The sequence below is a fragment of the Fringilla coelebs genome (assembly GCF_963513975.1).
Source record: "Fringilla coelebs genome assembly, chromosome: 28".
In the NCBI taxonomy this organism is placed as follows: Eukaryota; Metazoa; Chordata; class Aves; order Passeriformes; family Fringillidae; genus Fringilla; species Fringilla coelebs.
Window position 1 is genome coordinate 3857103 of NC_140054.1, and position 16111 is coordinate 3873213.

General features: G+C 67.2%; 1 protein-coding gene across 3 annotated transcripts; it reads right to left on the minus strand.

The window, feature by feature from the left end:
- Positions 1–31: 31 nt before the first annotated feature.
- Positions 32–14817, minus strand: MAP7D1 (MAP7 domain containing 1). 3 transcript variants are annotated; one of them, XM_084222832.1, is made up of 18 exons: positions 14663–14817; positions 8290–8949; positions 8131–8199; positions 7180–7343; positions 6724–6838; positions 4768–4878; positions 3242–3364; positions 2970–3112; positions 2725–2858; positions 2280–2629; positions 2029–2203; positions 1804–1963; positions 1432–1536; positions 1256–1309; positions 1097–1154; positions 898–1015; positions 635–825; positions 32–561 (listed from the first exon to the last, which is right to left on the minus strand). In XM_084222832.1, the coding sequence occupies exons 1-18, from the start codon at positions 14718–14720 to the stop codon at positions 551–553; spliced, it is 2799 nt and encodes a 932-aa protein (XP_084078958.1). In that variant the 5' UTR covers positions 14721–14817; the 3' UTR covers positions 32–550. The 3 variants fall into 3 exon arrangements, with proteins under 3 accessions (XP_084078958.1, XP_084078957.1, XP_084078959.1); XM_084222831.1 differs by having other exon boundaries at positions 1097–1181; XM_084222833.1 differs by lacking the exon at positions 4768–4878 and having other exon boundaries at positions 1097–1181.
- Between the last annotated feature and the right edge of the window lie 1294 nt (positions 14818–16111).

Genomic DNA, 16111 nt, shown 5'->3' on the forward strand with positions numbered 1-16111 from the left:
CCAGTCCCCTCCCCGGACACAGAGAAGCACGCCGAGGGCATTGTCCACTTTTAATTGTTGTCAAAGGTTGTCTGGATGCATAACACTGTCACAAGGGCACAGAGCAGCGTGGTGCCGGCTGGGCCCGGGGACACTGGACACACGGACATGCGGGGGAACGTGGGGACCGGGAGCTGTGACACGGCTTCCCCTCCCCGAGCCCCCCAGAGCATCCCCACGCCCGGCCGGCTCTATTTACAGTATTCACAGACGTTGTACCCAGCGAGTTAAATAACTACATCATTATACCACACGTCTGGGGCGGCTCCGGCGGGCTGCGAGGGTGGGCTGTCAGTCTGATAAGGTGCATATTTAAAATTAAAAAAAAAAACCAACAAAACGAAATAAAAACGAGAACAAAGAGAGGAGCCAGGCGTCCTCGCCGGGGCCCTGCAGCCCCCGGGCGCCTGGGAGGAGCAGCGAGGGTCGTGTTCTGACGACAGCTACGGGTCTGCGTGGGCCGCCGGGGTCAGGGCGCGGGCAGTGGCCCCTGGGGACATCAGCCAGGCCCTCACAGCACCTCTGTGGGAGGGGAGAGCAGTGTGAGCCTGGGGTGCTCATAGCAGCATCCCCCCACACCCCTTCCACTGCTCACCTGTCACCTGCGGGGGCTTCACCACAGCCTGCTTGAGGAAGGGCTCCTTGTCGCCGAAGGGGATGATGCTGCCGGGGCTGCCACCGTGGTGGGAGAGATCCCGCAGCTCCTTGGAGCCCTCGGTGCCCGAGAAGCCGTTCTCGTGCTTGCCGGGCTGCACGCCGTTCACCAGGGCTGCTGCCTCCTTGGAGCTGCGGGATGGGAGGGCTGAGCTCAGCCCCGGCCCCGCCATCCCCAGCTCCCCGCAGTGTCCCCGCGCTCACCTTGGCTGCAGCCCCTCGCCCACCAAGCCCTTTGTTCCCCCCGGCGTCCCTGCGCTTGGGGTCTCCGTCTCCGGGAGCTCCTCTGCCTTGGGGATTGGCCCCAGGTGCTTCTCACGGCCTGCAGACATGGCAGAACCTGGCTCAGCCACGGCCCGGGCCAGACCATGGCTGGGGGAAGCAGCCTGGGGTGCCCACACACCTGGGACATCTTCCTGCTCGGCTGCTTTCCCGTTCACCACCTTCTTGTCATCCTTCTTCTGCAGGGACAGGAGAGCTGTGAGGGGCTGCAGGCAGGGGCAGGAGGGCTCTGTCAAGTGCCCAAGTCCCCAGTGCCCCAGGACAGAGGACAGGCTCCCACCTTGGTGTCTGCTGCGTCCGACTTGCGCGTCCTCTTCATGATCTCCTCCAGGCGCTGCAGTCACACAGGGACTCACACACGGCCCTGACCACCCAGACCTGCCCGGGCGCCAGGCAGGACCCCTTCCAGGGAAAAACCTGCCATGCCCCGTGCCTGGAGATGCCCCCCAGCCTCACCTTCTTCCTCTCCAGCCGCTCCTGCTCCTCACGCTGGAAGTGCTTCTCCCGCTCCAGGCGCTGCCGCTCAGCCTCTTCACGTGCCCGCGCCTCGGCCTCTTCCTTCTGTGCCACAGAGGGCAGGAAGGGATGAGATGTGACGTGGGAGAGGGATGAGGCAGGGACTGTGGGGATGTGCTGCCTGGACAGCTCAGCACAGCCCTGCCCCATGTTCCCTCCTGCCACCCTGAGCCTTGAAGGGCTGGGCTGGTTCTCACCCCTTCACCCCCATGGAGAGTGAATCCCAGGAGAACACCCCTGCTTTCCTCCTCCATCCCTGCCTTTGTCCCCCACCTCCTGCAGCCCCTTTCCCCCACACTCTGTCACCCCCACCTGTCTCTGCAGCCGCTCCACCTCCTCTCGCTCAGCCCGGGCTCTCTCCTGGGCCTCTCGTTCCTCCTGCAGCCGCCGCTCCTCCTCCCGCTGCCGTGCCAGGGCCTCCCTCCGGCTCTGCTCCTCGGCCGCCCGCTGCGCCCGCTCCTCCTGCGCCCGCCTGCGGGGAGGGGGCCCTTAGCACGGCAGGAGCCCGGGGCTGGGGGCCAAGGGGACAACACCCACCTCTCCTGCTCCTCCTGCTCCCGGCGCTCCCGCTCCTCCCGCTCCCGCTGCTCCCGGGCCTGGCGGCGCTTCTCCGCCAACAGCCGGGCAGCCTCCTCCCGGTCTGTGGTGCCAGCAGGGGGTCTGGCTGGGGGGCTGGCAGGCACAGGGCCAGGGGCCGCAGGGACCGGGGGGCCTGGGGGAGGCAGGCAGCGTCAGGGCTGCTCTGGCTTCTCCCAGCCCTGCAGCTTCCCTGGCGACATTGTACCCACCTGCTGTCGGCTCTGCGGGCACCTTGGGGGGCTCAGGAAGGGCTGGGGGTGCCGGACTCCGCTCCTCCTCCTTCCTCTCCCGTGCCTTCGCCTGGCCCTCCTGCTCCCCCCGGTCCTCCCGAGCCCTGGCCCGCACCTTGGGGGAGGAATGGACGCTTCGAGGCAGGGGCGGCTTGTGGGGAGAGCTGAGGGCTGGGCTGGGGGATGCCGGGCGGGCCTTGGGGGTGGCAGGGGATGAGGGACGGTTCTTGGGAGTGGCAGGGGATGAGGGACGGTTCTTGGGCGTGGCAGGGGATGAAGGACGGTTCTTGGGGGCGGCAGGGGATGAGGGACGGTTCTTGGGGCCAGGGCTGCAAACAGAGCAAGAGACAGTGTTAGTGGGGCTGGTGCAGCCCATGGGTGCGGTCAGGGGCTGGCAAGCCTCAGGGTGGGTGGGGGTCCTGACCTGCTGTCAGCCGCAGGCAGGAGCCGGGGCTGTGCCGCCGGCAGTGACTGCCGCTTCCTGAGGCTGCGCTCACGGGACAGGGCGCTGCGCTCCTTGGCATTCTCCCGATCCTTCTCCTTCTTCTCCTTCTTCTTCTGCTCCGGCCAAGGACAGACAGAGATGGTGTCAGCGCCAGGTGCTGCGCTTGGCTGGAAGCCACACCATGCCCCACAGCTGCCCTGGCACCCCTGGGAGGTGGCACTCACGGGCGAGGGCTCGGTCCTGCGGCGCGGCGTCACATCAGGGCTGGCGGCGGCCGCCTTCCGGCGCTCCCAGCAGCGGTGCGGCAGGCGGTGGTTGTGGCAGGGGCTGAGGGGGCTGGCGGAGGCTGAGCGGGGGCACACGGGCACTGGGGGAGGAGTGACCAGGGTTGGGATGGAGCCGGCACCAATGCCAGCTGCCCACTGACTCCAGGCTCCCTCATCCTGGTTCCCTGCCTGTGCCAGGACCCGCGTGTCCCTGACCCCTGGGGGCTCACCCTGCTCCTTGCCGTTCCCAGCCAGCGTCACGGCGCTCCGGCTGCGCGCGAGGAAGGACAGGGTGGGCGTCATCAGCCGGTCCACGATGCTGCTCTCCCATGGGCTCAGCTGCAAGCTCCGGTCTGGGGAGGGAGAGGGGCCATCAGTGCACCACAAACCTCCAGACTCCAGTCCTGCCCTCACAGCCGCCGCTGGGAGGGAGCAGCGGCATGTCTGCAGCAATACCACGGCGCATGCACGGTTCCAGGAGTGCCCAGAGCTTGGCCGTGCTGGGGAGGGGTCCCCACGGCCCCACACAGCTGAGCAGGATGAAGGGCCATGCCCATGGGTGGGCGGCTGGGTGCCTGTGGACGGCGCTGTGGCATGACGACAACGGTGCCCTTGTGTCCTGTAGACACCACAGTCACCGTGTACAGGTGGTGCCAGGTGCCACCCTGGTGACAGCAGCCCCCACACTCTGCCCTCTCCTTGTGCCCAGCAATGGCACCCTTCTGTGCCCCTGCCCTGTGTGAGCAAGGCCCTGGCACATGCCAGCTGCCCGGGGCACACCACAGTGTGCCCTCATCCCACAGGTGCTATGCTAAATCACCAGGCCAGGATTACAGCACCCACAGACGGCAATGACTGGCCACGCAGCTGGCTCAGCTGGGCACCAAGCTGCCACTGGCTGCCCTGCAGCATGTCACCAAACACCCTGCGGCGCATGGGAACCACCCCTGGAGACAGGGCCCCTCTGCCCCTCTCCCCTGGGCATCAGGCCAAGGGCAGCACCGGCTGCTGGGAGGGGAGAGCACAGAGCCATGGATGCCGCAGGGGGACAGGGTGGCAGGTCTGGCACAGGCCCAGGGAGATGCTGCTCCCACCCAGGCAGTGCTGACAGCCCCCAGGTGCCTGTCCCTGGGCTGAGCCCCAGCACAGGGCGGTGGGAGCTGCCTGCGTCACCACAGCCACCGGCGTCAGCTGCTCTGGCTATTTATACCCGTCTGGGAAGGCGCCCATCGCCAGGCAACCCTGAAACACAACAGCAGCCCCGGCACTGGACACATCCCTCTGTTGGACACATCCCTCTGGCATGGCTGCAGCCCTGGGCAGCGCTCCCAGGGCCAGGATGACCTTGCAGCACCACGGCCACAGAGCTCTGTGGCACCCAGCCCCAGGAGCCTGTGGGGGCACTGTAACCATGCCCAGCCCCAGGAGGGCAGGTGAAAGGCAGCCCCTCTGTGGCTGCACCAGCACCCACCGGAGCTGCCCTGGAGCAGGGAGCCAAGCTCCCATCCCTGTCCTGGCGCCCCATGGGGCTGCCACCACACAGCCATTCCTCCTCCTCCTCCTCTTCCTTCTCCTCCCATCCCACACAGCCTCAAGGAGCCACCGGCCGGTTCCAGCCTCCTCCCCCAAACAGCAAACGGCTTCTCCTCTCTCCGCGGGCAGCTGGGGATGGGGGACCCTGGCATCGGGGGTCCCCAGCACTGGGCGGGGGCCTGGCTGTGCCCCCTGCGCTGGGGCAAACGCAAAGGGCTCTTACTTCTACTGGGAGAGTTCCAGAGGGTGGCGGAGGATTTGGAGAGCCGCTTGTTGATTATAGAGTCGACGTGTTTGGGGAGGTTTACAGCGGACACCGAGCACCGGCTCGCACCTGGAGGAGGGAAAAGACACAAGGGCATTAAGGTCCCGGGGCCGGGGCCAGGCCCCCCACATGCAGCATGCACGGCCGTGCCAGGGCACTGGGGCAGAAGTGGAAGGACCAGGGGAGATGCTGGAGTCCAGGGACACAGCACAGAATGGAGTAGGATGCTGGAATCCAGGGACATGGTACAGAGTAGGGCAGGAGATGCTAGAATCCAGGGACACAACACAGAACGTGACAGGAGATGCTGGAGTCTGGGGACACGGCACAGAATGGGACAGGAGGTGCTGGAATCCAGTGACACGGCACAGAGTGGGGCCAGAGGAGATACCGGTGTCTGGGGACATGACACACAGCACTGGCATTCAGTATGGCAGTGTCTGAACCCTGCAGGGTCATGCTGGGATCATGCAGGGATCTCATCCTCAGAGAGCCAGGGCGGCTCCCAAGCCCCACTACAACAATTTTCCCAAATACAGTCCTGGGAATTGGCAGTGGGTGGCCGGGGACCTCGGCAGCACCAGGCGAGCATCCACCCTGGGGGAGCAGGGTGATGGCAGCAGGTCCAGACAGACACGAGACAACATCACACCGGTGCTGGGTCACTATGGCACTGCCAGGACAGTGCTGGTGGCTGGCAGCACCTCCACAGATAGCTGGGATCTCCCCACCCTGCCTGGCTCCTCTGGACAAACAGCCAGGGAAGCTCAGGGTTGGTGGAGGTGGGAGATTGGTGAGTGACAGCTGGCAGCAGCTCCAGCAACACATCCCGATGGGAAGTGGCAGGGGAAGGTATCCCCTTGCCAAACCCTGCCAGGTGCTGCACCACAGACACCCTGAGTGTGCCACGAGTCACAGTGGCACACATGGCACCAAGACAGGCATACCCAGAATGTGGAGCCTGTACACACAGCCCAGCCAGGTACAGCCGGGCACGCAACACCTGAACACACACGGCACTGGGCACATGGTGCCAGTACACACAACCTGGCACACAACACCTGTACACAGCCTGGCCAGGTACAGCCAGGAACACAACACCTGTACACAGCCTGGCCAGGTACAGCCAGGAACACAATACCTGTACACAGCCTGGCCACGTACAGCCAGGAACACAACACCTGTACACAGCCTGGCCACGTACAGCCAGGAACACAACACCTGTACACAGCCTGGCCAGGTACAGCTGGGGCCACCACAGCTGCCCCATGGCAAGTGAAGGCCAAACAGTTCCTAGGGACACAGCACTCTCTATGTCACCATCCATGCCAGCCAGTGCTGGCACGTGCCAGCACAACATAGCAGTCAGGTGACAGTGGAGACCTCCACTTGTCCAAGTGCTGAATCGTGCAGGGTCCCAAGAAGCTCCCACGGAGCAGGACCAGCTTCTGCAGCCACACATACAGCCATGGTCACCTCCATACTGGACCTGGAGGGGCCAAGCACTGCCCCCACCCAGCTGGGGAACAAGGGGACATGCCACAGCACAGATCCCAACCAGAGCCTGCAGACGCCTCGTGCAGCCCCACAGCTCCTGGGGCCAGGTGCTCTTCACAGCTGCTGGACACCTGGCAGCGTGGCCATGGCATGCTGAGGCAGCCAGGGCTGCCCCCAGGCAGGTCTCTGAGCAGAACAGAGACTGTGACACACAGCCTCCAGCATACACCCAGCCCCACAGGAGCAGGGAACAGCCACGGGACCCCATCAGTCCCCAGCACAGCCCAGAGTGACGGCAGCATGCCCCACCAAGTGGGGCTGAGGTGGGTTTGAGGGCTGGCAGAGAGATGCCCGGCTGCCCCCACGGCTGTCAGAGCCACAGGGTCCCCAGGTGCCTGTGCCCAGCCCAGCACTCACCATCCTTGTGTGCAGGGGAGCCGTGGTGCAGGGCCCCAGCCCAGGACCACCGCTGCTGCCGGATCTCTGCCCACGTCTTCTTGACCGACCGCTGGATTGCTGCCTCATAGCGCTCCTGCCCGAGGGAGAGGGACAGGCTGAGCCCAGCAGCTGAGGGAGCGGGGCTGGGGCCAGCCAGAGCCTTCCAGCATGAGGCCATGGCAGCGATGGGGGTGCTTGGAGGGAGACAGGACAGTGATGCCTGCCCTGGCCAGGGAACATGTGCCGAGAAGCTGGGCACAGCGCAGGCTCTGCACCAGGAAGGAGGGGCAGCAGAGCATGGGTACAGTGGGCAGCTCCCAAAGGGTGCATGAAGCATCTCCTGAAGGGCTGCTGGAGCCATGAGAACTCCTCAGGGATTGCATCCTACATGCCACCCCAGCCCCCTGCCCCCATGATACCCATCCCCATCCCCACCTTATTCTTCTCCAGCTTCTGCCTCTGACGCTCCTCCAGGACCGCCCGGCGCTTCTCCGCCCGCAGCCGCTGCTCCTCCAGCCGCTTGCGCCGCTCCTCCAGCTGCTTCTCCCGCAGCAGCCGCGCCTTCTCCTCCTTCTCCAGCCACAGCACCCGCTTGGCAGCTGTGGGGGGCAGCGGGGTGGCACCGGAGGCACAGCCCGGGGCAGCCCCGTGCTGGGACCGCGTGCCCATGCCGGTGGCGTGGGGCCACGGGCTGGCTGTGGCCGGGGCACGCGGGGCAGGCAGGGCAGGCAGCATCAGGGCCGGCCGGCGAGGGAGGGGTTTGGGCCAGGACAAAAGGAAGGCCGGGAGCCCGCCGGGAGCCCGCCGAGCCGCGCGGTGAACAATGGGGGAATGAGGGTGGAAAGAGCGCGGGGACAAGGAGGCCCCATGCTCAGCGCAGGGGCCCTGCTCGCCTGCTGCCCCGAGCCACTGTGGGGCTGCCTGCACACGGCAGAGCTGGGGACCAGGGCTGGTGGCACCTGCACAGACCCGGGGAGCATCCAAACCAGGGAGCAACAGTGTGTGCTGGGGGGTCAGCAGCGTGCCTGGGGGTCAGCAGCGTGCCTGGGGGTCAGCAGTGTGCCTGGGGGTCAGTGGTGTGTCCAAGGGTCAGTGGTGTGCCCGAGGGACAGCAGTGTGCCCAGGGGTCAGCGGTGTGCCCGGAGGTCAGCGGTGTGCCCGGGGGTCAGCGGTGTGCCTGGGGGTCAGCAGTGTGCCCGGGGGACAGCAGTGTGCCCAGGGGTCAGTGGTGTGCCAGGGAATCAGTGGTGTGCCTGGTGGGCAGAGCTGCCAGCACTGCAGTTCACACCCAGGCTCAGCTCACCACAGCTAATGGGATTGCCCATGACCCAGCAAAGCTCCTTAGCCCCTGCCTCCCCCCATCCACTTTCTCTCCCAGCCCCATACCCAGGTACTTGGCCCGTTCCTCGCGCCGCTCCTTCGCCTGCTTGTGCCTTGCCTGGGCTTTCTGGGCATCTGCAGAGGGGAAACACCATCAGGGTAATGCCTGACCCCACCAGGCATCGATTGCTGCCCACTGGAGCACCACAACCTCCTGACACCCACCTTGCTTGGGCCGGGGGCTGGCGGCAGGAGATGGCGAGGGGCGGCTGCTCCGGGGGCTCACATCCTTTGAGGGCCCGGCTGTGGCACCCAGGGAGCTCTTGGCATCAGGAGGGGCCCCCTCGGTGGCAGCTGGGGCTGGCGGCTGGCTCCCGTGGGGCAGCGTCTCGGCGGAGCAAGGGGCGGCAGCGTGGGCAGGGACAGGCTGGCCCGTGGGGTGGGACAACGCCTCTTCTTTGGGGTGCTCCATCCCAGGTGGCTTGGGGGGTCCGGGGGGGGACTGGTCACCCCGGGGGGGGACGCTCTGTGCTGAGGGGACCACAGTGGCAGGGCTGGGGGACACAGGCTGTCCTGGCAGTGCCACAGCTGGAGGGCCGGGTCGGTCACGCTGCGGGGGGCTGCTCTCAGAGGGGGGCATCACGGCCGGGGGGCACACGGGCTGCCGGGAGGGGGGCACGGCTGCAGGGACGGGCGAGACAATCTTCTCAGAGGGAGTGATGGCTGCAGGGACGGGTGGGACGGTCTTTTCCGAGGGGATGACATCTGGAGGGCCGGGTCGGTCATGCTGGGGGAAGCTGCGCTCTCCCTGCAGGGCACCCCCAGGCTTAGGGGGTGGCACGGAGGGTGGGGGGACGCTGTCTCCCATCGGGGATGGTGGCTTCCCTGCAAGAGGGACAGAGAAGAACACAGGGTCACTCAGCTGGGGAAACCTGTGGAAGACCCATCCGCCCCAAACACAGCCTTCAGGGGACACAGCCCTGTCCCCCCAAACACAGCCCTCAGGAGCAAGGCCGGGGAGGGCAGTGGGACCCCACCTCAGCCCTGCTGCTGCTGCTGCTGCCCCAATCCTGGGGGGCACCCGCAGCGGGTGCCAGGCGCTGGGTGCACAATGCACAGAGGGACAGCCGGGCTCCGCCAGGCACTGCCGCCACAAAGCTGCCCTTCATCCCCTGGCAGCTGCCGCCTGGCCCTGCCGTGGGGGGACACGGGGCCAGAGACTCTCCACGGGCACAGGGACCCACACACTCCCCTGCCACTCCCCCAGGGGGACGAGGACGTCGAGCGCTTCCGCGGCACAGCCGGAGGCAGGATGGGCGCGGGCCGTGGCCTGACGTCACCATGACAGCCCGTGGCCCCCACGGACCCGCAGCCATGAACTCATGGCCCAGGAATGCACACCAGGCTGCCAGACAGAGCCCCCTCCCCGCGTGGGGCCGGCCGTGGGGCAGCCCGGGGGATGTCCCCCGTTCTGGATGACCCCTGGGCACCCTGAGGGAGCACTGAGCACAGCCCAGCGCGGTGCCAGCGCCTGGCAATGCCATGCCACCTCTGTAGAAGTGGTGTTGGAAGTGTCCACAGTGACAACAGTGGTGGTGACTCCCCCGGCCCCCATTATCAGCCCTCTGCAAACAAACCCTTCAGTACTTGCCAGGATCCCAACTCCAACCCCTGTGCAATGGCAGCACTGTTAGTCCTGGCCAGAATGATGCCAGACCCACCCCAGGACACACAGCTCCAGCCCCATGGACACTGCTGCAGTGAGCCCCTGGCTCCAGGGGGGGATGGCAGAATCCCAGTGACCAGCAGCCACCACCAGCCGATGTCACACGCTGGCTCAGCCGTGTTTGCAGAGCTCTCCACAACCCTCAGTGAGGGGCAAAGTGTGGGCTCTGCAAACACAGCCGGCGCCGTCCTCACCCATCCTACAGCTCCTCACCCACCCCATGCCGGAGTGCTCCAAGCCAGGGTCAGCCCAGGCTACCCAAAGAGTCATTGCCAGCCCCCTGCACTGACAGCATGGGCACACCCCAGGTCCCCTGGTCCCCGGAGAGGGGCTGGGGGGTATTGCTGCAGCCCCCCAGGCTAGGGCTGTGCCAACAGGGTTCCCCCACCCTGGACTCCGTGGGGACACAGGCAGCCCCGGCCCCCCCGCAGACTTTCCGGGTATTTTGTGCTGCAGGAAGCCAGCCCATCCCCTGGCCCCAGTCCTGCACATCCCATGTCCCCAGCGCTGCGCCCGGCGAGGCAGCCATCGGTCTGATGAGGAGCTGGGACTGGGGGGTACCCTGCTCTGTCCCCCCAGGGCTGCCTCAGATGGGCAACCACAGGCAGCAGGGCTTGGCAGCCCCCAGGTGTCAGATCCCAGGATGGCACCTGCAGTGTTACTACGTGTGTACCAGCTGGGAGGAGTGACCCTGGGACCACTGTGGTGGCAGAGCCAAGTGCTGCCCACAGGGTGTGAAAGCATCAAGGCCAGGCTGATCCTCTGAGCAGATGGAAATACCTCACAGAGCCCTGGACATGTGGGGAGCACTGGCAGGGGACAGTGGGTGCCTCCTGCCACTCCACACAGCCAGGCACAGAGCCCTGGGCAGGATCTGCCCTGCCCCACTGGCCAGAGAGACAACAGCACCTGTGGCCAGGGCAGGGCTGTGGGCACAGCCAGGACCTCCAGGCCCAGCCAAGCCCCCCAAGGTGGGGCAGGGCCAGCCCTGCCGCCATCTGTCCCTGTCGCTGCTCCAGCACGGCAGCTGCCCTGAAACCCAACGCTGCCTGCGCCCAGGCGGCGCGGGCGTCCCCTCTCCCCCGGCCGGGGCATTCCACACGGATTAGCTCCCGTCCCCCCAGACACGCAGGCACGGCCGCCCTGCAGCACCCAGCCCCATGGCACCGGCCCCGCTGCTGCCACCGGCACGGTGCCATGCCCAGCACAGGGCGCGGTGCTGCCCTCGACGCCGCATCACCCGGCCCGTCCTGCTCCTCCCGTGGGTCCCTTTGGCACTGGTGCCCGTGCCCCCGAGCGCCAGCGGCACCTCCACCCGGCAGTGCCCGGTGCAGCGCGGTTCCTTGGCCGGCACATGGCCAGGGATGCTCAGCCAGGCGCAGGCAGATCCCTGTGCCGTGAAGCGAGAGCACATCGAGGCCCGCGGGCGCTGCTCGGACCAGCGGCCCTCGTTAACTGTCCCTGCAGGGCACTGCCCAAAAGGACGGGGGGGCACCCGCCCGATGTCACCTCAGCTCCCCTCAGCTCCGTATCCTTGTGTTCCCGCTCTGCAGCACACCCAGGGCAGCCACAGGCTGCTCCATGTGCAGCGCCCAGCGGGGCAGGGGGCATCAGCAGGGCTGATGGTGCACTGGAGGTCATTGCTGAGCAGTGGAAAGCCATCCAAAGGTGCTGGTGTCACAGTGCCCAGCCACCCTGGCCATTGCAGCAGTCCCTGCTGTGCCAAGGACAAGACCCTGAGGCCAGCCCAAAGAGCCACTGCTGGCCCTGCAGGGCTGCTCCCCACAGCCCTGGGGACATCCGTGTGTGCAATACACCCTCAGGCCCTCCCTGGTGCAGCTGCTCCCAGCTGCCTCCCCTGCCTGGATAGCAGCCCCATGGGGATGAGCCCCTGGGTCTCTCCTTGCCAGCAGGTCCTGGTGCAGGGCAGGAAGGCAGCCGTGGCCACAGAGCAGGGATAGCTCTGTGGGTGCTGGTGTCCACTCTGCCTGAGGCCACCAGAGCACTGTGGGATGCACCGGGATGCTCCAAGCCCCAGTGCTGCCCCTGATCCCACCCCTACCTCAACACTCAGATGTGCCTTGGGCTGAGCCTTGCCCTGTCCCACCCAGCTCCTGGGATTCCTGTGTGCTGCAGCAACCCTCACACCTGGATGACAGGGACAGTGAGCAAGTGCTCCTGACACATCCCTGGAACGTCCACAGCACATTCCCAACCCGTCCCCACTATGTCCTGCCTGCAGGCACAGCACTGACACACACCCTCAGTCCTGGCTCACATGCCTGGGCAGGGAGATACGGGCAATGCCAGCAGCCCCCGCCTTAGGGGTGGCCAGTACCATCCTGGCAGCCGCCATCAGCAATGACACCCTGTCCTCAACAGGGACAGCCACTTGCAGCCTGTCCCCAGGCACATGGGCACTGTCACCCACGGCTGGCTCCTCTCCCCGCCACCTTGGAGCCAGTGAAACACAGCTGGCAGCTGCTGGGCTTCAGCCACCGTGCCCCACCACTGCCCAGAGCCCCGCTCCGGGGGACAGGCCTCTGGGGACAGGCTGGAGCAGGGCAGGAGAGGACAGGCAGCAGGGCCCCTGTGAGGGCACAGCCAGGTGCCAGGCAGGAGAAAGAGCATATCCAGCCTCCCTTCCCAGGGCTCGTGTCCTGCCAAGGCTCTGGGATAGGGGTATGGGGGGCAGCCATGGGGGAACTGCACCAGCCCCTGGGCCAGGGCAGGGGTCACTGAGCTCCTGTGGCACTGCCGAGCCAGCAGTGACATGCCGAGCTGGAGAGCAGCAAGGGGAACTTGGGATCTCGTGGCGAGAGCAAGGCCAGAGCCAGAGGGTTTCCAGGGTTTAAAACACATGTGAAGGAAAGAGCTGGAGCTGCTGCTGCCCCAACACCCCCACAGCAAACCGTGATTGTGGTCACAGTGCAAGCCCAACCAGCCCGAGGGCAGGGGCAGGAACACCTGCCCACCATCCATCTGGCACGCTGGCAGTGGCGACAGGAGGTGCCCTCGTCCTTGGGGCGACCCGTGCGGCGCCACCAGTGCCCAGGGCAGCCAGCCCAGGCGCGCTCCTGAAAACCTGTCTGCTAGCATCATGCTGGAAACAGAAACCTGGCTGGAAGGCAGGGCATGGGGCTCTGTGCCTGCCAGCATCCAGCCCCTTGGAGAGCAGGTCAATACCCCCAAAAACAGGTCCTGTGCCTCACAACATGGATGTGGCACCTACCGGGGCTGGGGCCATGCAGGATCCAGCTCTGTTCCCAGCAGGCTGCCTGTGGGGCTGCCCGACCCTGCTCAGAGCCCTCCAAGGAGCGAGAGCTGTGCTAACTATTTTGGACATGGCACCACGGGACTGTCACATCACCACTCTGCACGTCGCATCACGTTGCTCTGACGGTTTCGCAGCAGCGGCTCCCGCGCTGGGAGAACTCCTGAGCTGCTGCTCCCAAACACAGGCACTGGCGGGCAACCAGCTCGCCCTCCCTCGCCTCCATGCCAAGGGAGAAGGGCTGGAGAAGCTAGGGGAAACCTGGATAAGGACAAACCTCTGCCTGCTCCCTGCCTTGGTACTCGTCCCTCTGTACACTGCATCCCTCTGCCCACCTGGGCAGCTCCGCAGGTCACACCCTGCCCTGGCTGCCCTTCAGGAGTTTCTGGCCTCCAGTGCCACTGGCTGCCCCACACATGGTGGGTCCCGGCCCCTTGAGTGAAATCCTGTCCCTGCTGGTGGCTCCGACCCGCTTTAGGCAGCAGGACAGGAAGCAGCCCGGGCTGCCCAGTCATGCAGGTCACCCACACGGGACAGGTCAGGGATGGTCCCTGAAGGAGGACATGGTGCAAAACCGCCCGTGCTCCTTCAGCACCGTTCTATGCTCACAGAAGAGCAGCCAGTGACCCACAGGCTGGCCGAGAGCAGCCAGCCCTGGTCCCCGGGCCGCCAGAGCATCGAGTGGGCAGGCCACAGCGGGCGGGAAGGCGGCGGGGGCAGACAGCGGGACTCAGACAACATGTCTGGCGCAGGACGCGTCGTTCGGGCAGCGATGGCAGGACCCGCGGCCGGCTGGTGCGGGAGCCGCCGGTTTTCAGCATCGCCGGGAGCCGCAGCCATCCCTCCCCGTCCGCGGGCCCGGGCGATGGAGCACTGGGGCCGAGGGGGAGGGGAGCCGCCTCTCCTCTTCCTCCCGCGGTGGGAAGCGGCTCCGCGGAGCTCTGCTTAGTCACAGCGAGCGCTGCGCTGGAGCTCCGAAAGGCAGCGCCAACCCCGGCTCCGGCCCCGAGCGCGGCCCCGCCGCCGCCCTCCCCGGTTCATCCCGGGGCAGCGGGACCGGCCCTGCCGGGACGAGCCGCGAGTCCACGCGGCGGGGAGGGGGCGGCCCCGGCGGGCGGGGGGCAGCGGGTGCCACCCACAGGGGGCATCGCCCACCGGCCGGCGGGGACGAGCCGGGGCGGCGCCGGCGCCGCCAGCCCCGGGGCTTCCCAAGGGCAGTCCCGCTGCACCCCCCCCGGCGGCGGGGCCGGGGCCGCTCCGGCCCTCCCCAAGATGGAAGGGCCGTGCCCGGGCTTTGTCCCTCCCGGGAAGCCGCCCCGGCCCCGGCAATGCGTTTCCCCCCCCTCGCCCCCCCGGCTCCTCCACCTCCTCCCCGGGCCGCCGCCCCGCTCCGCTGCATTCCGCGGACCCCGCCGCCGCATCTCCGCCGGCACGGCGGGCCGCATCCCGCACCCCCGACAGACCCCGCACCCCCGGGCCGCATCACGCAGCCCCGGGCCGCATCCTGCACCCCCACCCCCTGCGGCCCCGCGGTGCGGGAGGGGGACCGGGCACCCCCCGGAGCCGGTACCGGCGCCGCTGCCGCCGCGGATCCTTACCGAGGGGCTGGGGCTGGGGCCGGGGCTGCGGCTCCCGCCCGGCGCAGCTCCGCTCCATGGCGCGGCAGGCGCAGGGGCTGGCCCAGCCCCGCTCCCCCCGGCCCGCGGGGGAGGACGCTCGGCGCTCCCCGCCCCGGCCCCGCGGCCCCGGCCGGGGGGAGCGGCCGGGGGATGCTCCGCCTCGCCCCGGCTCCAGACGCGGCCCCGCAGCCCCGAGCCGGCGCCGCTCCTCCCGCAGCCGCGGCTGGGACCCTGCACCCGTCACTCCCGCCTCGGGCCTGTCCCCGCAGCGCTCAGCATCCCCCAGATCTGCTCAGCCATTCGCCCGCCTCCAGCCCCTGCTCTCCCAGATTTTGGGGCTCGCACACACATTTTACGATGCTCCGGTCACGCGGGAAGCGCTGGCCCCGCAGCAAACACGCCCCGCCCCGAGCAGCACCGCGATGCACAGCCAGCACCACCCGGACCGGCTGCCCCAGCCTCAGGCACCCCAAAAAGACACCGATTTCCCGTTTCCGAGCCCCACCTCAGCTGTTCGAGAGGCCTTGGAGCTGCTGCTCCCCCGCTCCCCGTCACACGTGAGCCTTAGTCACCGCCAGCAGCCGCCTCCGCTGGCGGGGCTTCCCCCCGCCCGCATCCCACCCTGCCCCGGTAACCGGCAGACAACAGAGGCCTCTCCCGCTCCCCAGGGCAGGAGCAGCGGCCCCCGATCAGCGCTGAAACCCCTTTGGGCCCTGCTTGGACGGGAATGCAGCGGCAGGGCCAGGGTAGGGGACGAGTGGGCAGCACCAGCAGCGGAAGCAGCACGGCTCCAGGCGCTGCAGGGGCACCGGGAGGCAGGGACATGTCCTTGTCCACCTCGTGGCCAGCCTGCTCCAGGCATCCCGCAGAGTGCCCGGCTCTGGGTGTGTGGATGAACAAAGTTAGTTTTCTGCGGGCAGCACCCATCAGAGATGCCTGTTTTGGGGATGATGTCACCGCAGGCCAGGAGATCCCCTGCCACTCATCCTCCCTCACCTACCAGGCAAACAGGTTTACCGAAATCCCAGCCCTTTTCCTTGGAAGTGCATTCCCCTGAGTCAGGGATGAGGAGCTCCTCAGCAGACGGGGCGGCCCCACTCTCTGATGCTGCAGGGGTAGCCCTACACCCCAAATCATCCTAAAGTCATCACCCTCCTACAGCCTCTAGCCCTGCACCCTCTCACCTGGCTCAGACATAGCAGAGGCTTCCTGAAACTCCCAGAGCCTCACCTGCCAGCTGACTCTCCACCAGGGAATGCTCCACAGCCAAGCCTCAGCTCTGGGAGCTAGGCATCCCAAGAGGATGGCAGGGAGAGCAATGTCCCAACGAACTCACAAAGCCAGGATATGCCCTGGGACAGGGAAGGGGAACAGCCCCACTCACATTGTTGCATGGCTGAGCCTCCAAGGGGCTGCAGCAGCCCCTCA

Coding starts and splice junctions, on each gene's coding strand:
- MAP7D1 (XM_084222831.1), bottom strand. CDS start 14,720: ATGGAGCGGAGCTGCGCCGGGCGGGAGCCGCAGCCCCGGCCCCAGCCC. Junction 6,839..7,179: donor AGAAGCTGGAGAAGAATAAG/GTGGGGATGGGG, acceptor TCCCTCGGGCAG/GAGCGCTATGAGGCAGCAAT. Junction 3,365..4,767: donor CTGGAACTCTCCCAGTAGAA/GTAAGAGCCCTT, acceptor CTCCCTCCCCAG/ACCGGAGCTTGCAGCTGAGC.